At 47.4% G+C, this 17265-nt stretch overlaps 1 protein-coding gene across 1 annotated transcript in view; it reads left to right on the top strand.

The window, feature by feature from the left end:
- Positions 1 to 16132: 16132 nt before the first annotated feature.
- Positions 16133 to 17265, top strand: part of onecutl (one cut domain, family member, like) — an 8081-nt gene continuing 6948 nt past the window's right edge. The window contains exon 1 of the mRNA XM_034554199.1: positions 16133 to 17180. Coding sequence (XP_034410090.1) covers positions 16133 to 17180 — 1048 coding nt within the window. The remainder of the gene's footprint in view (positions 17181 to 17265) is intronic.

Here is a 17265-nt window from a genome sequence, read left to right as displayed (position 1 = left end):
GGGGGGGGGGGGTTCAAGGGTTGCTGACCCCCCCAGGGCCTGATTGTAAAAGGTTGGAGCGGACCCCTCACTAAACCGACCTGACCTTCTAGATGTTTTTTATGAGCTTAAAAATCTCTATCTTAATTTTTTTTTTTGGAGAGGGGGGGGGGGGGGGGGGGGGGTTGGATTCTGTAATCCCTTTAACATTTCTCATTGTTCCGCTAATGAAAGTGATCTTTGCGTTCACGTCAGGTTTTTCTAATTAGATTCACATGAAACGATCCAAGAGGACGAGGAGTTATTGCTCTCGGAAAAAAGGAAGAATTCATAAAAATGTGGCGTATAGTCTTTGGGTCAGCACTTCTTCTCGTGGGGGGGGGGGGGGGGGGCGACACGAAAAGAAGAAAGAAAAAACCCTCTTCTGAAATTTGATTAATTGGCGTTTCTCCGCCTCTCGATCCAAAAAACATTGGTGGAGACGGTTGACAGGACAGATGCATCAGCCCGGAGGAGGCATTTCTTATCCTGTAACGGGATATCCACGGTCGGGGCGAGGTGTGGAGGAGTGAGGACTGCATCGTCCTCATTCGACCATAACAAGGGAGAGCGAGAGAGAGATGGGGGGGGGAGGAAGGAGGGAGTGGGAGCAGGAGAGGGGGGGAGTCGGCCAGCCAGCCAGCCAGCCAGCTAGGTTGTGCCGAGGCGTATCGATTGATTTCCCAATAGCCTCTGGTCCATGAGCGGCGAACCCTGGCCCCGGTTGCTAGGTGACCGCACCATCCAAAGATGGAGAGCGGGGTGATGAAGGGTGACAGCAGCTCTGAGGGTCAGCGGGGCCACTGGTCATTCTGGAGCCCCTCTGGGACGCTCCGGACATGCAGATAATGCAATGAAACTGGACCTGGGCTCGGAGGTGGGGGGATGGGGGGTGGGGGTGAGGGTGGGGGTGTAAGGAAGACAACATCGAAAAGCAGAGCGCCGCCGTCGTCCACCATCTTTGTTCTATACGCGTCACCTTGGTCCGCGACTGACGCCGTGTTTATGGCAAACACGGAGATGGGGAGCAGCCGATTCAGGTTCCAGGTTTCAGGTTTCAGGTTCCAGGTTTCAGGTTTCAGGTTTCAGGTTTTTAGGTTTCAGGTTTCAGGTTTCAGGTTTTAGGTTTTTAGGTTTCAGGTTTCAGGTGTTTAGGTTTCAGGTTTCAGGTTCCAGGTTTCAGGTTTCAGGTTTCAGGTTTTTAGGTTTCAGGTTTCAGGTTCCAGGTTCCAGGTTTCAGGTTTCAGGTTTTTAGGTTTCAGGTTTCAGGTTTTAGGTTTTTAGGTTTCAGGTGTTTAGGTTGCAGGTTTCAGGTGCCAGGTTTCAGGTGTCAGGTGTCAGGTGTCAGGTGCCAGGTTTCAGGTTTTAGGTTTCAGGTTTCAGGTGTCAGGTTTTTAGGTTTCAGGTGCCAGGTTTCAGGTGCCAGGTTTCAGGTGTCAGGTGTCAGGTGCCAGGTTTCAGGTTTTAGGTTTTTAGGTTTCAGGTTTCAGGTTTCAGGTGCCAGGTTTCAGGTGCCAGGTGCCAGGTTTCAGGTGTCAGGTGTCAGGTGTCAGGTGTCAGGTGCCAGGTTTCAGGTTTTAGGTTTTTAGGTTTCAGGTTTCAGGTGTTTAGGTTTCAGGTTTCAGGTTTCAGGTGTCAGGTTTCAGATTTCAGGTTTCAGGTTTCAGGTTCCAGGTTTCAGGTGTCAGGTTTCAGGTTTTTAGGTTTCAGGTGCCAGGTTTCAGGTTTCAGGTGTCAGGTTTTAGGTTCCAGGTTTCAGGTTTTAGGTTTCAGGTTTCAGGTTTCAGGTTTCAGGTGTCAGGTGTCAGGTTTCAGGTTTCAGGTGTCAGGTGTCAGGTTTTTAGGTTTCAGGTTTCAGGTTTCAGGTTTCAGGTGTCAGGTGTCAGGTTCCAGGTTTCAGGTTCCAGGTTTCAGGTTCCAGGTTTTAGGTTTCAGATTTTACGTTCCAGGTTTCAGGTGTCAGGTTTTAGGTTCCAGGTTTCAGGTTTCAGGTTTTAGGTTTCAGGTTTCAGGTTTCAGGTTTTAGGTTCCAGGTTTCAGGTTTCAGGTTTTAGGTTCCAGGTTTCAGGTTTCAGGTTCCAGTTTTTAGGTTTCAGGTGTCAGGTTTCAGGTTTCAGGTTTTAGGTTTTAGGTTTCAGGTTTTAGGTTTTAGGTTTCAGGATTCAGATTTCATGTTCCAGGTTTCATGTTCCAGATTTCATGTTTCAGGTTCCAGGCTTCAGGTTCCAGGATTCAGATTTTAGGTTCCAGGTTCCAGGATCCAGGATTCAGGTTTTAGGTTCCAGGTTCCAGGTTTCATGTTCCAGGTCTCCTTGAAAAACAAATTAACGGTCCGATTTCAAAAGGAGCCGCCGTCCACATATGAAAATATTGATTCTACAAACAAAGGGCTATTCAAATAGTCATTGTCCAGAACAAATGGCCTAAATCTGAAAGGATGAGGGATATCGTGTTTTTACAATCACAGTAAAACACACACACACACACACACACACACACAAGCAATCAGACGTACGATTGACTAACTACAAGTTCAGAATAAATATTCTACACACTCTGAGTTCATCTACGCGTCTCGATGTGAAATAAAGTGCTTTATTCTTACACACATTCAAGAAGATGACACCTTGACTCATTTTACAGCTCTTTTCTTTTTTTTATTGAAGTATGACTCATGACACCACCTCTCCTCGTAAAAATAAAAATAAATTTCACTCATATAATCTTTTTTTTTTTTTTTTTTTTCATTTTTAGGATCCACCGGAGGAAAGAAAGAAGAAGAAAAAAAAAAAAATCTCGCGCGAAGAAGAAGAAGAAGAAAAAAAAAATTACTGTAAACATGAACCGGCCGTAATCTACATCACATATTCCACAATGATACACGATACCGCGACGCTTTTCTACATATCGATCGCTTTCACGAGTGAAAAATGATACGGAGGGCGAGAGAGAAAGAGGAGGAGGAGGAGGAGGAGGAGGAGGAGGTAAAGAAGAGGAAAGGGGGGAGACGGGGGGGATATAAACTGGGAGACGAATGTAAAAGGATCTACATCACACTGTAAAGAGAGAGAGAAGTTACCAGAAGGCACAAAAAAAAAGGGGGTGGGAGGTTCGGTGTGTGTGTGTGTGTGTGTGTGAGGGTCACGGGGAGGAACCCATCCAGTCGGCCCTGAAAGGCCACCTTGCATTGCGGTTCTTCTTCCCTTCATCCCGTGCCATGCCTCTCATGTCCTCCTCAGAAGGAGCCTGAGCGGCTGGTTGGAGTTCCATATCCCGAGGAGGGAGGACTTGTGTATCTTCCTCCTATCTATTAATAATATGATGGGGGGGGGGGGGGGGGGGGGGGGGATAGAAGTGTATGTTTGCTTTGGTCCAAGGCGAGATGTTTCTGTGTTTGCAGCCCTGAGCGGTGAGTCTTCAGCTCTTAAATATTCTCCTCCCTGGTGGCTCCAGAAGCATCTGGCGCCCTCAAGGGCTGCGTGGACCTCCCTGGCCAGATATCAACGTACCTTTAACAGCAACTGGCAACCGGCAGCTTTCAAATGGGAGGATTTAGGGCCTCGGATGGCTGGAGAACGAGTGTGTGTGTGTGTGTGTGTGTGTGTGTGTGTTCACTCCACTGACTCGACCAGGACCGGAACTACAAGTCTAAAGTAAATCTTCTTCTGATCTCGGGTCAGTTTTCACGGTTCGATCCAGTTTCCAAAATCCAGTCTGGTGCCAAGACCTGGAGAAGCTGTCCATCGTACTGGTACCTCTACGTACTGGTACCTCTACGTACTGGTTCCTCTACGTACTGGTTCCTCTATGTACTGGTTCCTCTACGTACTGGTTCCTCTACGTACTGGTACCTCTACGTACTGGTTCCTCTACGTACTGGTACCTCTACGTACGGGTACCTCTACGTACTGGTGTTCCTCTACGTACTGGTTCCTCTATGTACTGCTACCTCTACGTACTGGTTCCTCTACGTACTGGTTCCTCTATGTACTGGTTCCTCTACGTACTGGTTCCTCTACGTACTGGTACCTCTACGTACTGGTTCCTCTACGTACTGGTACCTCTACGTACGGGTACCTCTACGTACTGGTGTTCCTCTACGTACTGGTTCCTCTATGTACTGCTACCTCTACGTACTGGTCCCTCTACGTACTGGTTCCTCTACGTACTGGTTCCTCTACGTACTGGTCCCTCTACGTACTGGGTCCTCTACGTACTGGCTCCTCTACGTACTGGCTCCTCTACGTACTGGTACCTCTACGTACTGGTTCCTCTATGTACTGGTACCTCTACGTACTGGTTCCTCTACGTAATGGCTCCTCTACGTAATGGCTCCTCTACGTACTGGTACCTCTACGTACTGGTTCCTCTACGTAATGGCTCCTCTACGTACTGGTTCCTCTACGTACTGGTTCCTCTACGTAATGGCTCCTCTACGTAATGGCTCCTCTACGTACTGGCTCTACGTACTGGTACCTCTACGTACTGGTTCCTCTACGTAATGGCTCCTCTACGTAATGGCTCCTCTACGTACTGGTACCTCTACGTACTGGTTCCTCTACGTACTGGTTCCTCTACGTAATGGCTCCTCTATGTAATGGCTCCTCTACGTAATGGCTCCTCTACGTACTGGTACCTCTACGTACTGGTTCCTCTACATAATGGCTCCTCTACGTAATGGCTCCTCTACGTACTGGCTCCTCTATGTACTGTTCCTCTACGTACTGGTTCCTCTACGTAATGGCTCCTCTACGTAATGGCTCCTCTACGTACTGGTTCCTCTACGTACTGGTACCTCTACGTACTGGCTCCTCTACGTACTGGTACCTCTACGTACTGGTTCCTCTACGTAATGGCTCCTCTACGTACTGGTACCTCTATGTACTGGTACCTCTACGTACTGGTTCCTCTACGTACTGGTACCTCTACGTAATGGCTCCTCTATGTAATGGCTCCTCCACGTACTGGTACCTCTATGTACTGGTACCTCTACGTACTGGTTCCTCTACGTACTGGTACCTCTACGTACTGGTTCCTCTACGTAATGGCTCCTCTACGTACTGGTCCCTCTACATACTGGTACCTCTACGTACTGGTTCCTCTACGTACTGGTACCTCTACGTACTGGTTCCTCTACGTACTGGCTCCTCTACGTACTGGTTCCTCTGCGTACTGGTACCTCTACGTAATGGCTCCTCTACGTAATGGCTCCTCTACGTACTGGTACCTCTACGTACTGGTTCCTCTACGTACTGGTTCCTCTACGTAATGGCTCCTCTACGTACTGGTCCCTCTACGTACTGGTACCTCTACGTACTGGTTCCTCTATGTACTGGTACCTCTACGTACTGGTTCCTCTATGTACTGGTACCTTTACGTACTGGTACCTTTACGTAATGGCTCCTCTACGTACTGGTCCCTCTACATACTGGTACCTCTACGTACTGGTTCCTCTATGTACTGGTACCTTTACGTGCTGGTACCTCTACGTACTGGTACCTCTACGTACTGGTTCCTCTACACACTGGTTCCTCTATGTACTGGTACCTCTACGTACTGGTTCCTCTACACACTGGTTCCTCTATGTACTGGTACCTCTACGTACTGGTTCCTCTACCTACTGGTTCCTCTACGTACTGGTTCCTCTACGTACTGGTGTTCCTCTACGTACTGGTACCTCTACGTACTGGTTCCTCTACGTAATGGCTCCTCTACGTACTGGTTCCTCTACGTACTGGGCCCTCTACGTACTGGTTCCTCTACGTACTGGTTCCTCTACGTACTGGTACCTCTACGTACTGGTTCCTCTATGTACTGGTTCCTCTACGTACTGGTGTTCCTCTACATACTGGTGTTAGTCCCAACAAGAAGTAAACCTCTACCCCAGCGCTGGCTTCTCTTAATTTGCTTCGCTATTGATTTTAAAATGTTACGCTTGGTTTATTTTATTTTTTTATAGCATCTCTGACCTTTTAAACCCCCCAAATCCGCTCTAAGTCCAGAGGTCCGAGACAGAAACGTCCTCAAACCTCAAGTCCTCATAAACGTAACGGTCAAATCCATAATGTGAAGATAAAGATATAAAAAAATGTTTTTATCAACGATTATTTACACGATCTGCTGCCACAAAATAAACCTGACTATAGGTCAAGGGTCAGAGTGTGGTCGTGGTTAAAAGAAACACCTTTTTATGACCCGTAGTGTCAAGACCAGCTGAACAGAGACCAGGTCACGGCAGAGACCTGAACCAGAGAGAAGGCCGAGTCATAATAATGTTTTGGATTATTTTATTTTAAGCGTTTTCTTCATCCGGGGCCAAGACCTTCTAAAAGGGTCCTTGAGATCCAAGACCGATCTCAAGCACTTCCACCTTGGCCTCATGAAGGTAAACCAGAGGGCTGTTTTTAGGCCTTTGAACAAACGTCTCACGCAAAGGGAATCAAACCTCCGGCGTCGCCTGTAATCCGTGGAAACAGAGACCCGCTTGTCTGGAACTACAAAAGGCCATTTTTATATTCCTGTGTGTGTGTGTGTGTGTGTGTGTGTGTGTGTGTGTGTGTGTGTGTGTGCTGTTTGTTCCCACTGGGCAGGTGTTGCTGTTTAAAAATGTGCCTTCTAAATAAAGTGACTTGACTAAATTACCACTGAGGGCCCCGTCACCCAAGACAGTCCTCTAGCTGTTTATTTGTGTGTGTGTGTGTGTGTGTGTGTGTGTGTGTGTTTAGCAGCGGAGAGCGAGGGGGAGGTGGATGGAGATGGTATCAATCGTCAGGCCGGGCCATTGAATGTATTGATTAGTTACCTTTCTTATTAACATGCTGATTAAAGAGAGAGTGAGAGAGAGAGAGAGAGAGAGAGAGAGAGAGAGAGTGTGAGAGTGAGAGAGAGAGAGAGAGAGAGAGTGAAAGGGAGGAGGACGAATGCTGCACACACTCCTCGCTTCGCCTCGGACGGACGGAGAGGAAAAGCAGCCGGCGAGAACGAGAGGAAGGAGGATGCAGAGTGGATTTAACAGCCGAGCCGGGGAGGAAAAACCAGGGGGATGATTGGGAAGAGGAGGAGAGAGGGAAGCGAGATGCAAGAGACGAGGAGGAGGAGGAGGAGGAGGAGGAGGGGGTGGATGCAAAGGGTGGAGTGTAAGTGTGTGTGTGTGTGTGGGGGGGGGGGGGCTGGAAAACCAAGGAAGGAAAAAGAGAAACGCTGCTGCCTTTGATCCTCACACCGAGTTCCACCGGCTGACCGGCCGGAGAGACTCACACACACTTTTGTCGGCTGTGAGACACACACATTTACACACACACACACACACACCTGCACTTTCACTTCACACACACGCCGTGAGGCTGACAGGCCAAGGCAAAAGCATGCATTAGCGTGGCAGAAAATAGCTCAGTGTGTGTGTGTGATCAATACGTCTCTTTAAACCGAGCTCTCATCAGAGGGGCCGCGTTACGCTCTTCACGTGCACGCCAAGGTTTTACCAGAAACTAGGTTTTTAATTTATTTGTTCCGATTTATTCTGAGAGGGACCGGAAAGCGTGGAGGGAAGGAGAGAAGGAAAGAGAGGAGGGAAGGATGGAAAGAGAGAGAGGAGGGAAGGAGAGAGAAGATGCAGACTTGTTTATTTGTGTGTGTTTGGAGCGAGCAGAAAACTGACGTGTGCGTCTGAGCTGAGAGTCGTGTGAGGCGGCGCGTGCACGTTCTTTGTGTGACTTGGTGTTCAGTGTGGAGGTGAAGCGGCGTGAAGCTGTGTGATGCGGCGTGAAGCTGCGTGATGCGGCGTGAAGCTGCGTGATGCGGCGTGAAGCTGCGTGAGGCTGCGTGAAGCGGCGTGAAGCTGCGTGAGGCGGCGTGAAGCTTCGTGAGGCTGCATGAGGCGGCGTGAAGCTTTGTGAGGCTGCGTGAAGCTTCGTGAGGCTGCGTGATGCGGCGTGAAGCTGCGTGAGGCGGCGTGAGGCTGCGTGAAGCGGCGTGAGGCGCCGTGAAGCTGCGTGATGCGGCGTGAAGCTGCGTGATGCGACGTAAAACAGCGTGAAACTGCGTGATGCGGCGTGAAGCTGCGTGAAGCTGCGTGATGCGGCGTGAAGCTGCGTGAAGCGGCGTGAGGCGGCGTGAAGCTGCGTGAGACAGCGTGAAACTGCGTGATGCAGCGTGAAGCTGCATGATGCGGCGTGAGGCGGCGTGAAGCTGCGTGATGCAGTGTGAAACTGCGTGATGCAGCGTGAAGCTGCGTGATGCTGCGTGATGCGGCGTGAGGCGGCGTGAAGCTGCGTGAAGCTGCGTGAAGCGGCGTGAAGCTGCGTGAAGCGGCGTGATGCGGCGTGAGGCGGCGTGAAGCTGCGTGAGACAGCGTGAAACTGCGTGATGCAGCGTGAAACTGCGTGATGCAGCGTGAAGCTGCATGATGCGGCGTGAGGCGGCGTGAAGCTGCGTGATGCAGTGTGAAACTGCGTGATGCAGCGTGATGCTGCGTGATGCGGCGTGAGGCGGCGTGAAGCTGCGTGAAACTGCGTGATGCGGCGTGAAGCTGCGTGAAGCCCCGGGGGGCACACCTGTGTGCTGCTCACGTCACGCTGTTCCTGAGAGTTTGTTTGTGTGTGTGTGTGTGTGTGTGTGTGTGTGTTTAATGTGAACTCTCTGTGAAACTGGCTCGAGAAGAGTCTCACTCTGCTCATGTGTCGCAGACTTAAATCAGAAAACTATGAAAGAAAAAGTTTTCCCATTTTGACTGTAAGTCACTTCCTTCCTCATTTCCTTCTTCACTTCCTTCCTCACTTCCTTAAAGGGACCTTTCTCAAACACAAACGGTTGTTATATTCATCACGTCTTCACTGCCACAGAAGATAAAACTGAGTCCTCTGCGGTGCTTCCGATCATCGGAGTTAATGAATTATCGGAGAGTTAAAAACTTAATTTCTAGATTAAATAAAATAAAAAAGATAAAATAAAATAAAATAAATATGAGCTGCGGGAAATAAATGCAGAATTCAACAGACTGTGAACTCGTAAATGTGTCACTCAGGAATTGACGTCTGCGCTTTTCACATTTAAATCGCCTGAAGAGAAGAAAAGAAAACAACAACAACAACAACAATACCTGTGAAACTTGACTTACTCCTCCGCTAATTGTTGAACTTTAAATAAATAAATAAAAAATAAAACACTTGTAATGAGCCCTGACTCAGAGCTGAGAGAGTGAGAGACGACAGAAAAGAAATAAACTAATTGTAACTTATCGACCTTTGCCCCCCCCCCCCCCCCCACAAACCCTTGAGCTCCATTTTGCATAAATTAAACCCTCTTCCTCTCCTCGCGCAGCGGCCCGCGAGCCACCAGATAATTTCATTTGCATAAAGAATGCGGAGCCAATTATTAAAGGGAGATATTTACATTTTATATGAAACACAGTTGTAGGGCAAAGTGGGAGGCTGTTTTAAAAAAAAAAAAAAAAATGCACGGGTCGATACCGGAGCGCGCACTGGACGGACGCGCGCTCCCGCACACACACACACACACACACACACACACACACACACACACACACACACAATATTCTAAATGAAGAACTAATAATAAATAATGAAATAATAGCTTTCTGGTCAAATATCCACGCAGCAATGTTTTTAGACTATTTAATTTATTCCAGAGAAAACTAATAAAAAAACTAAATATTTAGACATATTTCCCCTTGTGATGTTAGATTCTTGCAGGTAGTTTATAGTACCCCCCCCCCCCCCCCCCCCCCCCGCATTGCATTAGTGGCTCATCTGCACTTGGAGGCTGAATCCAGTGAATTAAACGAGCCCTCATTTGCATTAATCCAGATATGATCGATATTTAACATTATTCACGCTGCGAAGTCGAGTTTCCACGTCGCGCGGGCGTGCACGCGATCATTACACTGTGCAACTAATAATAAGAGGCTAAAATAACGTGATTATCATCTTAGTATTTCTGCATGTTCGACCTGGTGGGGGCAGAGGTGATACTGCGGGTGTTGTTTCATTTCCTCTCTTTTTTATTTCACCTTTATTAAGGGAAAGTTTGTGTTTTAATTGCGGTCTAATAATAATAATAATAATAATATGACTTAATGCTGTAAATATTAGAGAATATTATATTATATAAAATGATGCAACAGTGTATTAATGTAGCTATATAAAGAAGTGTGTAGTAAAAAATATAAATAAATAGAGTTAAGGAGCTGCTATTTATCAGCAGTGTGTTCTGTGAGAAATGTGCGTGTGCGTGCATGTGTTTGGGCAGCAGGCCACGCGCTGTTAATGCAGATGCACGGAAGGCCTGCAGGTCACGTGTGTTCAAACATTTTATTTTATAACGCTATTTTTATAATTTTGCATAACAGCTGCAGGTGAGACGCGTTTGAACCTAATTACTATTATTATTATTATTATTGTTATTATTGGTTATTATTTTCTCTTTCGGATCTAATCCGGTCCAATTAATTCAGTTATCGATTATTCACATCGCGATCTGTGTCACGCCAGGTCACGTGACAGTAATTGATTCCATCGATCGGGTTCGGGATGAAAAAAGGGATTTCACAACAAGAAAAAGAGGAAGTGAAAAACAGAACAGAGCAGCATTACGTCATATTGTAAAATGATTTATTTAAAATTAGATTCGTGTTTGAATGTTAATATGATTGATGCAAAAATGTATTGATACATTTGATTTGTTTTTTAAAATCGAAATATATATATATATACATATATATATGTATATACATATATATATATATATATATATATATATATGTATATTCACTGTGGTCTCTACTGCAATAATGTCGAATAGCTATAGTAAGTTTATATATATATATATATATATATATATATATATATATATAAATGACCTATGTATTTTTAGAAATACATGTTTCTTTTATAATAAGTCTATTTTATAGCAAAAATATGGATTCAAGTGCTGAATCACTTTCAACATTGTCTTTTAAATGAAGCTAGATATACAAATAACAATAACAATACTAGTATAATAACGACTGTTATATTTAATATATTTAAAGAAAATGTGTAATTGTAGTTTAGACTTCACACACGTGCACATATAAAGTTGTATTGCATCTCTAAATGTTCACTGGGAAGTTTTCTGCAGTAAAACGTTCATTTTAAAAACAGTAAAAACAAAAAACATCACTCAGGAAGTCACTTTATTAAATAGAGTCGATAAATAAATACATAAAATTGATTCTGAAGTAAAAGAAAAAAGATAATTTACATTATTTAATAATCACCACGTGGACAAGAGAGATGCGCGTGCGCGGCGCTCACGAACAGGTGGAGGAAGTTGGAAAGGAAAAGTGCGTGTTGTTGTGTTTTCTGTGTGTGTCACCTGACTGAGAGTCACATTCACAACGTCACTAAAGATCCAATTAATTAATTATTGGATATATAGGAGTTATATATGGAGTTTTATATATGGAGTTATATATGGAGTTATGGAGTAATATATGGAGTTATATATGGAGTTATGGAGTAATATATGGAGTTATGGAGTTATATATGGAGTTTTATATATGGAGTTATGGAGTAATATATGGAGTTATATATGGAGTTATGGAGTAATATATGGAGTTATATATGGAGTTATGGAGTAATATATGAAGTTATGGAGTTATATATGGAGTTATATATGGAGTTTTATATATGGAGTTTTATATATGGAGTTATATATGGAGTTATGGAGTTATATATGGAGTTATATATGGAGTTATGGAGTAATATATGGAGTTATGGAGTTATATGTGGAGTTATTGGAGGCTAAGGTACAGACGTAATGACAGTGAAGTTTTAATGAAGATTAATTCATGTTAAAGATTGTTTTCACTTGTTTGTGTATTTAGTGTTGAATAACTTCTTGGGATTTTTTATGGGTTTTTTTTACCAGCATCAACTTTCCTTTTCAAAATAAAAGATGAACATACGTGTTGTTGTATATATGTAATATCATTATTATTATCATTATTATCATATTACATTAAATAACGTGGGGATTTAACTTGTTTTCTATGTATTATGTATTGTAGTATGTGTGTGTGTGTGTGTGTGTGTGTGTTTACCAATGTTTTACACACACAATGCAGAGGAAGAAAAGCAATGTGCACATGCTTTCACATGTTTACCAGTCATACGTGTGTGTAATTAAATAAGGGTTATTATTATAATATATTTTGTAAGTCAGTAATATGTGATTATTATAACATTATAATTATATTACAGCTTTACACAAGTCCAGTCCTCTTTTCTTCCTCTCAGGTCAGATTCTTCCTCCCGATGAAAGCTGCAATAATAAATAAATTAAAAACCGTCATTTAGATTTTTATTTTTGTTTGTTTCTCCGTCGCTCCAAACAGGAAGTCAATATCTCATTCAAAACTGCAACCCCCTGCGCGTGCGCTCCATCCATTATCATTTGCCAATAAGTGATCACGTTTACTCGGTGATTAAACAGCAGATGAATAATGTCGCACCGTATTCCTCCTCCGTCCTGTTGCTGCTGCAGCTCGTGCAGGCCTCTTTGTGTGCGTGCGTGTGTGTGTGCGTGTGTGTGTGAGTGTGTGTGCGCGCGCGTTGTGCACAGCACGTCCATTGCTGCAGAAAACACCAGCTTTCTGCTTATTTATTTTCTATTTTCGAATCAATAAAATATGAATCGTTCGCAGCCCCCCCCCCCCCCCCCCCCTTCTCTGCATCTCGGTCTTGTATATTCACGTGCGTGGTCATTCCACGGTCACGGCAATGCCCGTCTGACCCCGTGACCTCGCCGCTCTCGGCCGCTTGTACCCCGCTCGGCTAAATGGGCACAATCTAAAAACGCGCTCGATATCGGCATCAGATTAAAAGTCTTTTCGACACACCGGACGTCTCTCGGTGTGTTTCCGGTGTGGTGATGGAGCCTCACCGGGGCCTCCGACGGCATACACGGCTGACATGGGAGGACCGCGGGGGGAGAGCTATTGTGGGGTTTTGGGGAATATATATTTTAATCCAAAGTGCGCATTACGCATGGGGATGTTTTTTTGTTTTGTTTTTGTTCTCCTTCCAGTATATTATAAGTATTAGGCCGATAAGTGTTGACAAACCCAGACCCTGAACGCCCCTCCGGGTGTCGGTTTCCCTTCATGGCCGCAGAAAGTTGGGGGGGGGGGGGCTCGCAGCTCTGGTGTCAGCCTCCATCCACAGAAGGTGAACTTTCACCCCGACCTGCCAAAAAGGACCTTGTGTTTATATATATATATATATATATATATATATATATATATATATATATATATATATATATATATATATATATAATATTTTCGCTGTGTTGTAGCCGTTGACCCCCCCCCCCCCTCCAGCCATCCCTCCGCGCTGGCCGCATGCGCGCGGGGCGGATCGATAGGGCGCATCTGCTCCGGGAAGCCGGCGGTCCCACACCGCGCAACCCGCTCCGCTGTTCTCCAAAACGCCAGAACTGCTCATCTCTGAAAATTAAACTGACAGACAGATATGATTAGTATGCGCTCTGCCTCCCTGCCTCCGTCTCGTCCGTGCGTTGCTATCCGGGCGCGCGCGCGCGCGTGCGCTCAAACACGCACGCACAGGCCTGACCAATGCAGACTATATGACATATGTGTATGCTTTCTTACTCGGGGACACACACGAGCAAAAGTGCATGCGGGGGCTGCACGCACGCGCGCATGCACAACAATCCAAGCGTAAAGCCCACTACATATGGCACGCTAAATGTACACGCAATTACACGGTCATTGGACGCTCTTGCGTGAGCACACGTGCACGCTGATGCAGCAGCAGGTCGAGGGGCCGTTTTTAGGGGTGTGTGGGGGGGGGGGGGGGGGGTGTGTGTGTGGAGGGGGTTGAGGGGCTTAGACTGAAGTGTCGGCTGCTTGAGTGAATGGAGGCGCGTGCTGAGTGCTGATTAAGAGCCGCATGGGTTAAACACGCACGAGCGTCACTTGACAGCTTTTTATTCCTGAAAGGTTGCGCAAGAGGAGTCAGAAAAATAAACTCGGAATAAATATAAACAAATATAACGTCTGGTCCTGAAGAGAGGGGGCGTTGTCTGGCGCGCATGCATGGATTTTCTTCTTCTTCTTCTTCTTCTTCCGAGTCAATAAATCAGTGAGGCGATTTACATAATATTCTCCCTTAATGTATTTTATTTTAATCCCCTCAGGGCCTTCAAGTCCAATCCTACACTAATGTGAGGAATCAGGAATAAAATAAAAAGTTAGCGCTGTTCGACTAATTATAATCTACATTTATAGAAGCTGCAGATGATCCTTCAGGGACAATAAGTAGCGACATAAAAAAAAAGAATAAAAAAAAAAGAACAAAACGACGTTACAGCTCGTGAAACCTCCATTGATCACATCCCATAAACAGCCGAGCGCATGCACGACGACCAGGATGCGCGCACATCATTCATAAGTTGTGCATGCAATCAGCTGAAGTATAGGCTTAAACCTGTGGGGTTGTGAGAAAGGGAGCATCTCCACCCCCTCCTGCACCGTCAACCCCCCCCCCCCCCCCCCCCTCCTCCCCCTCCGGGAGAGAAAGGGTTAATTGGAGTAGGAATTTCATCGCACATCTGTCAGATTTTTTAAGGCCGTGACGCACTGAAAGCGGAGAGTCAATGTGAGCGAGGGGGGAGGAGGAGGGGGAGGAGGGGGAGGAGGAGGAGGAGGAGGAGAAGGAGAAAGAGTTGGTGGTGAGATCGATGAAGTGGCAGGCAGAGGGAGGGGAGGGGAGTGGAGGAGGAAAATCTCACGAGATAATGAAAGAAAAAGAGGAGAGCTGCTAGTGTCGAGCAGGAGGAGAGGAAGAACAAAAAAAAAGAAAAAGAAAAAGAAGCAGCACACGAGGCTGGACCCGGAGCTTTGAGTCGGGAACACAAAGACCCGACGAGCGGGCGCGTGACACATAGATTTTGTATTTTTTTCCCCGTCTGTAACCCGCAGATGGGGTGTGCGCGCGCGCGCGTGTGTTTTTTGTGTTGCACTCTGGTTCCGGTGAATGTAGCACCCCCGGGGCGCGCGGCGGACCGACCGATTGTGTGACTCTGGCTCGGCGACACAACGTGCACGGACAGCGGCCGCGGACGCGCTCTGAGAGCTGGATGCTAATAACAAGGTAGGATTTTAAAGCTCTTTTTTTGTGCGTGCGTGTGTGTGTGTGTGTGTGTGTGCGTGTTTTTTGCGCGTGTGTCTCCGGTCCGCCATCGTGTTTGCTCGTTAGTTAACGCGTCGTTACATATGGCGTGAATACGCACCCTCACGCGCACCTTAATGTCCGGCGCTTCGCACGCGCGCTACACTTCTATATTCATAACTTTGCATAAGAAGGAAGAAAAAAATAAAATGTATAGAAATCTTTAAAATGAGATCACTTCGACGTGTTTTTATCGCGTGAGCTGAAACATCTCGAAACGCTTCTATTGTTGTTTTTCTATTGTTTGTTTTTCTATTGTTTGTTGTTGTCTGAAACGCCGCGAGACTTATTAATGTGATTGTTTTTTATTTGTTGCTTCTGTGTGACGGTCAAAGTTTTAAAATGCAGCCTGTCTTGTCTCAACAGCGGGGCACAACAAGCCGAGGGAGGACCGCAGCTGAGTACCACGGAGAGAGAGAGAGGGAGAGAGGGAGAGAGAGAGAGAGAGAGAGAGAGAGCGAGAGAGAGAGAGAGAGAGAGAGAGAGAGAGAGAGAGGGAGAGAGAGAGAGAGAGAGAGAGAGAGAGAGAGAGAGAGAGAGAGAGAGAGAGAGAGAGAGAGAGAGAATAAAATCACAGTTTTTTGCTCCTGATGCAATTTGCAAACTCGTTTTCTGGGACTTTGAGGGAGTTTGAAGACAGTACTTAACGTTATCAGATAATTAATTAGACACCTCATAAGCCCCGGAAATCAATTAATTCACCGATCAATAAATCCATAGTCTGGTGTAACGAGAGACCTTCCAGACCGTTGGCTGCTCAGCAACAATAACAAGGAGACACACAAGGGGGGGGAGGGGGGGGGGGCCGGGGGGGGGGGGAAAGAAATACAGCGTTTATTTGCCGAGGTTTTTTTGTGAAGATGGATGGGGGTCTAGGGGAGATGTCCCTCCACGGTCACCCCGATCTGGCTCACGGCCAGGACGGCAGGGCCATGCTGCACTCGCGGGACCTCTCGGCGGCCTTCCCCAGGCCCTCCCTCGGGGGCCCCTCCATGTCCCTGGAGCCCGAGCCACGTCCGCCGGGCTTCGACCACTCCATGTCGGCGCTGGGCTACAGCGGCGACTCCCCGTCCAGCTCCGGCAGCACCTACACCACCCTCACCCCCTTGCAGCCCTTCGACGACAAGTTCCACCACCACCACCACCACCACCACCCCTGCCTGCCCGTCAGCAACGTCATCGGCAGCTTCACCCTCATGCGCGAGGACCGGGGCCTCGGCACCAACTTCTACAACCCTTACGGCAAGGACCTGGCCATGTCCCAGAGCCTGTCGCCCCCGTCCGCGGGCTCGGGCCTGGCCTCCTCCATGCACGGCTACGGCAGCTTGGGCAACAGCCCCAACGGCAACGGCGGCCAGATGCTCCACGCCGGCTACGACGTCCACGGGGGGAGCCTCTTCTGCCGGACGTCGGATTTCGGCCGCGAGATGTCGCCGCCGGGGGGCCTGGGCGGAGGCGACGTGTCGGTGGGGCACCAGCTGAACAAGATGGAGGCTCACCAGCACCTCCCTCACCCGCACCCGCACCCCATCTACAGCCAGCACTACCAGCCGCACCATCACCCGAGCCAGCAGGCCTCCAAGATGGGCGAGCACCTGCACTCCTCGTCGTCCTCCATGTCCTCGCCCGGCGACGGCATGCTGCCGGGCTCGCAGGGCGGCGGCGGCGGGGAGGAGATCAACACCAGAGACGTGGCCCAGAGGATCATCACCGAGCTGAAGAGGTACAGCATCCCACAGGCCATCTTCGCCGAGAGGGTCCTGTGTAGGTCACAGGGCACGCTGTCTGACCTCCTGAGGAACCCCAAGCCCTGGGGCAAGCTCAAGTCCGGCCGCGAGACCTTTAAGAGGATGTCCCGCTGGCTGCAGGAGCCCGAGTTTCAAAGAATGGCCTCGCTCCGGCTGGAGGGTAAGATCTGGCTTTGCTCTCTATCCGCCTCACACACACACAGAAAAACCACAACAACAAACAGACACACACACTCTCCTTGTTT

The sequence above is a fragment of the Cyclopterus lumpus genome, chromosome 16 (genome assembly GCF_009769545.1).
Source record: "Cyclopterus lumpus isolate fCycLum1 chromosome 16, fCycLum1.pri, whole genome shotgun sequence".
NCBI classification, from domain to species: Eukaryota; Metazoa; Chordata; class Actinopteri; order Perciformes; family Cyclopteridae; genus Cyclopterus; species Cyclopterus lumpus.
This window is presented reverse-complemented; position numbering and strand designations above follow the sequence as displayed.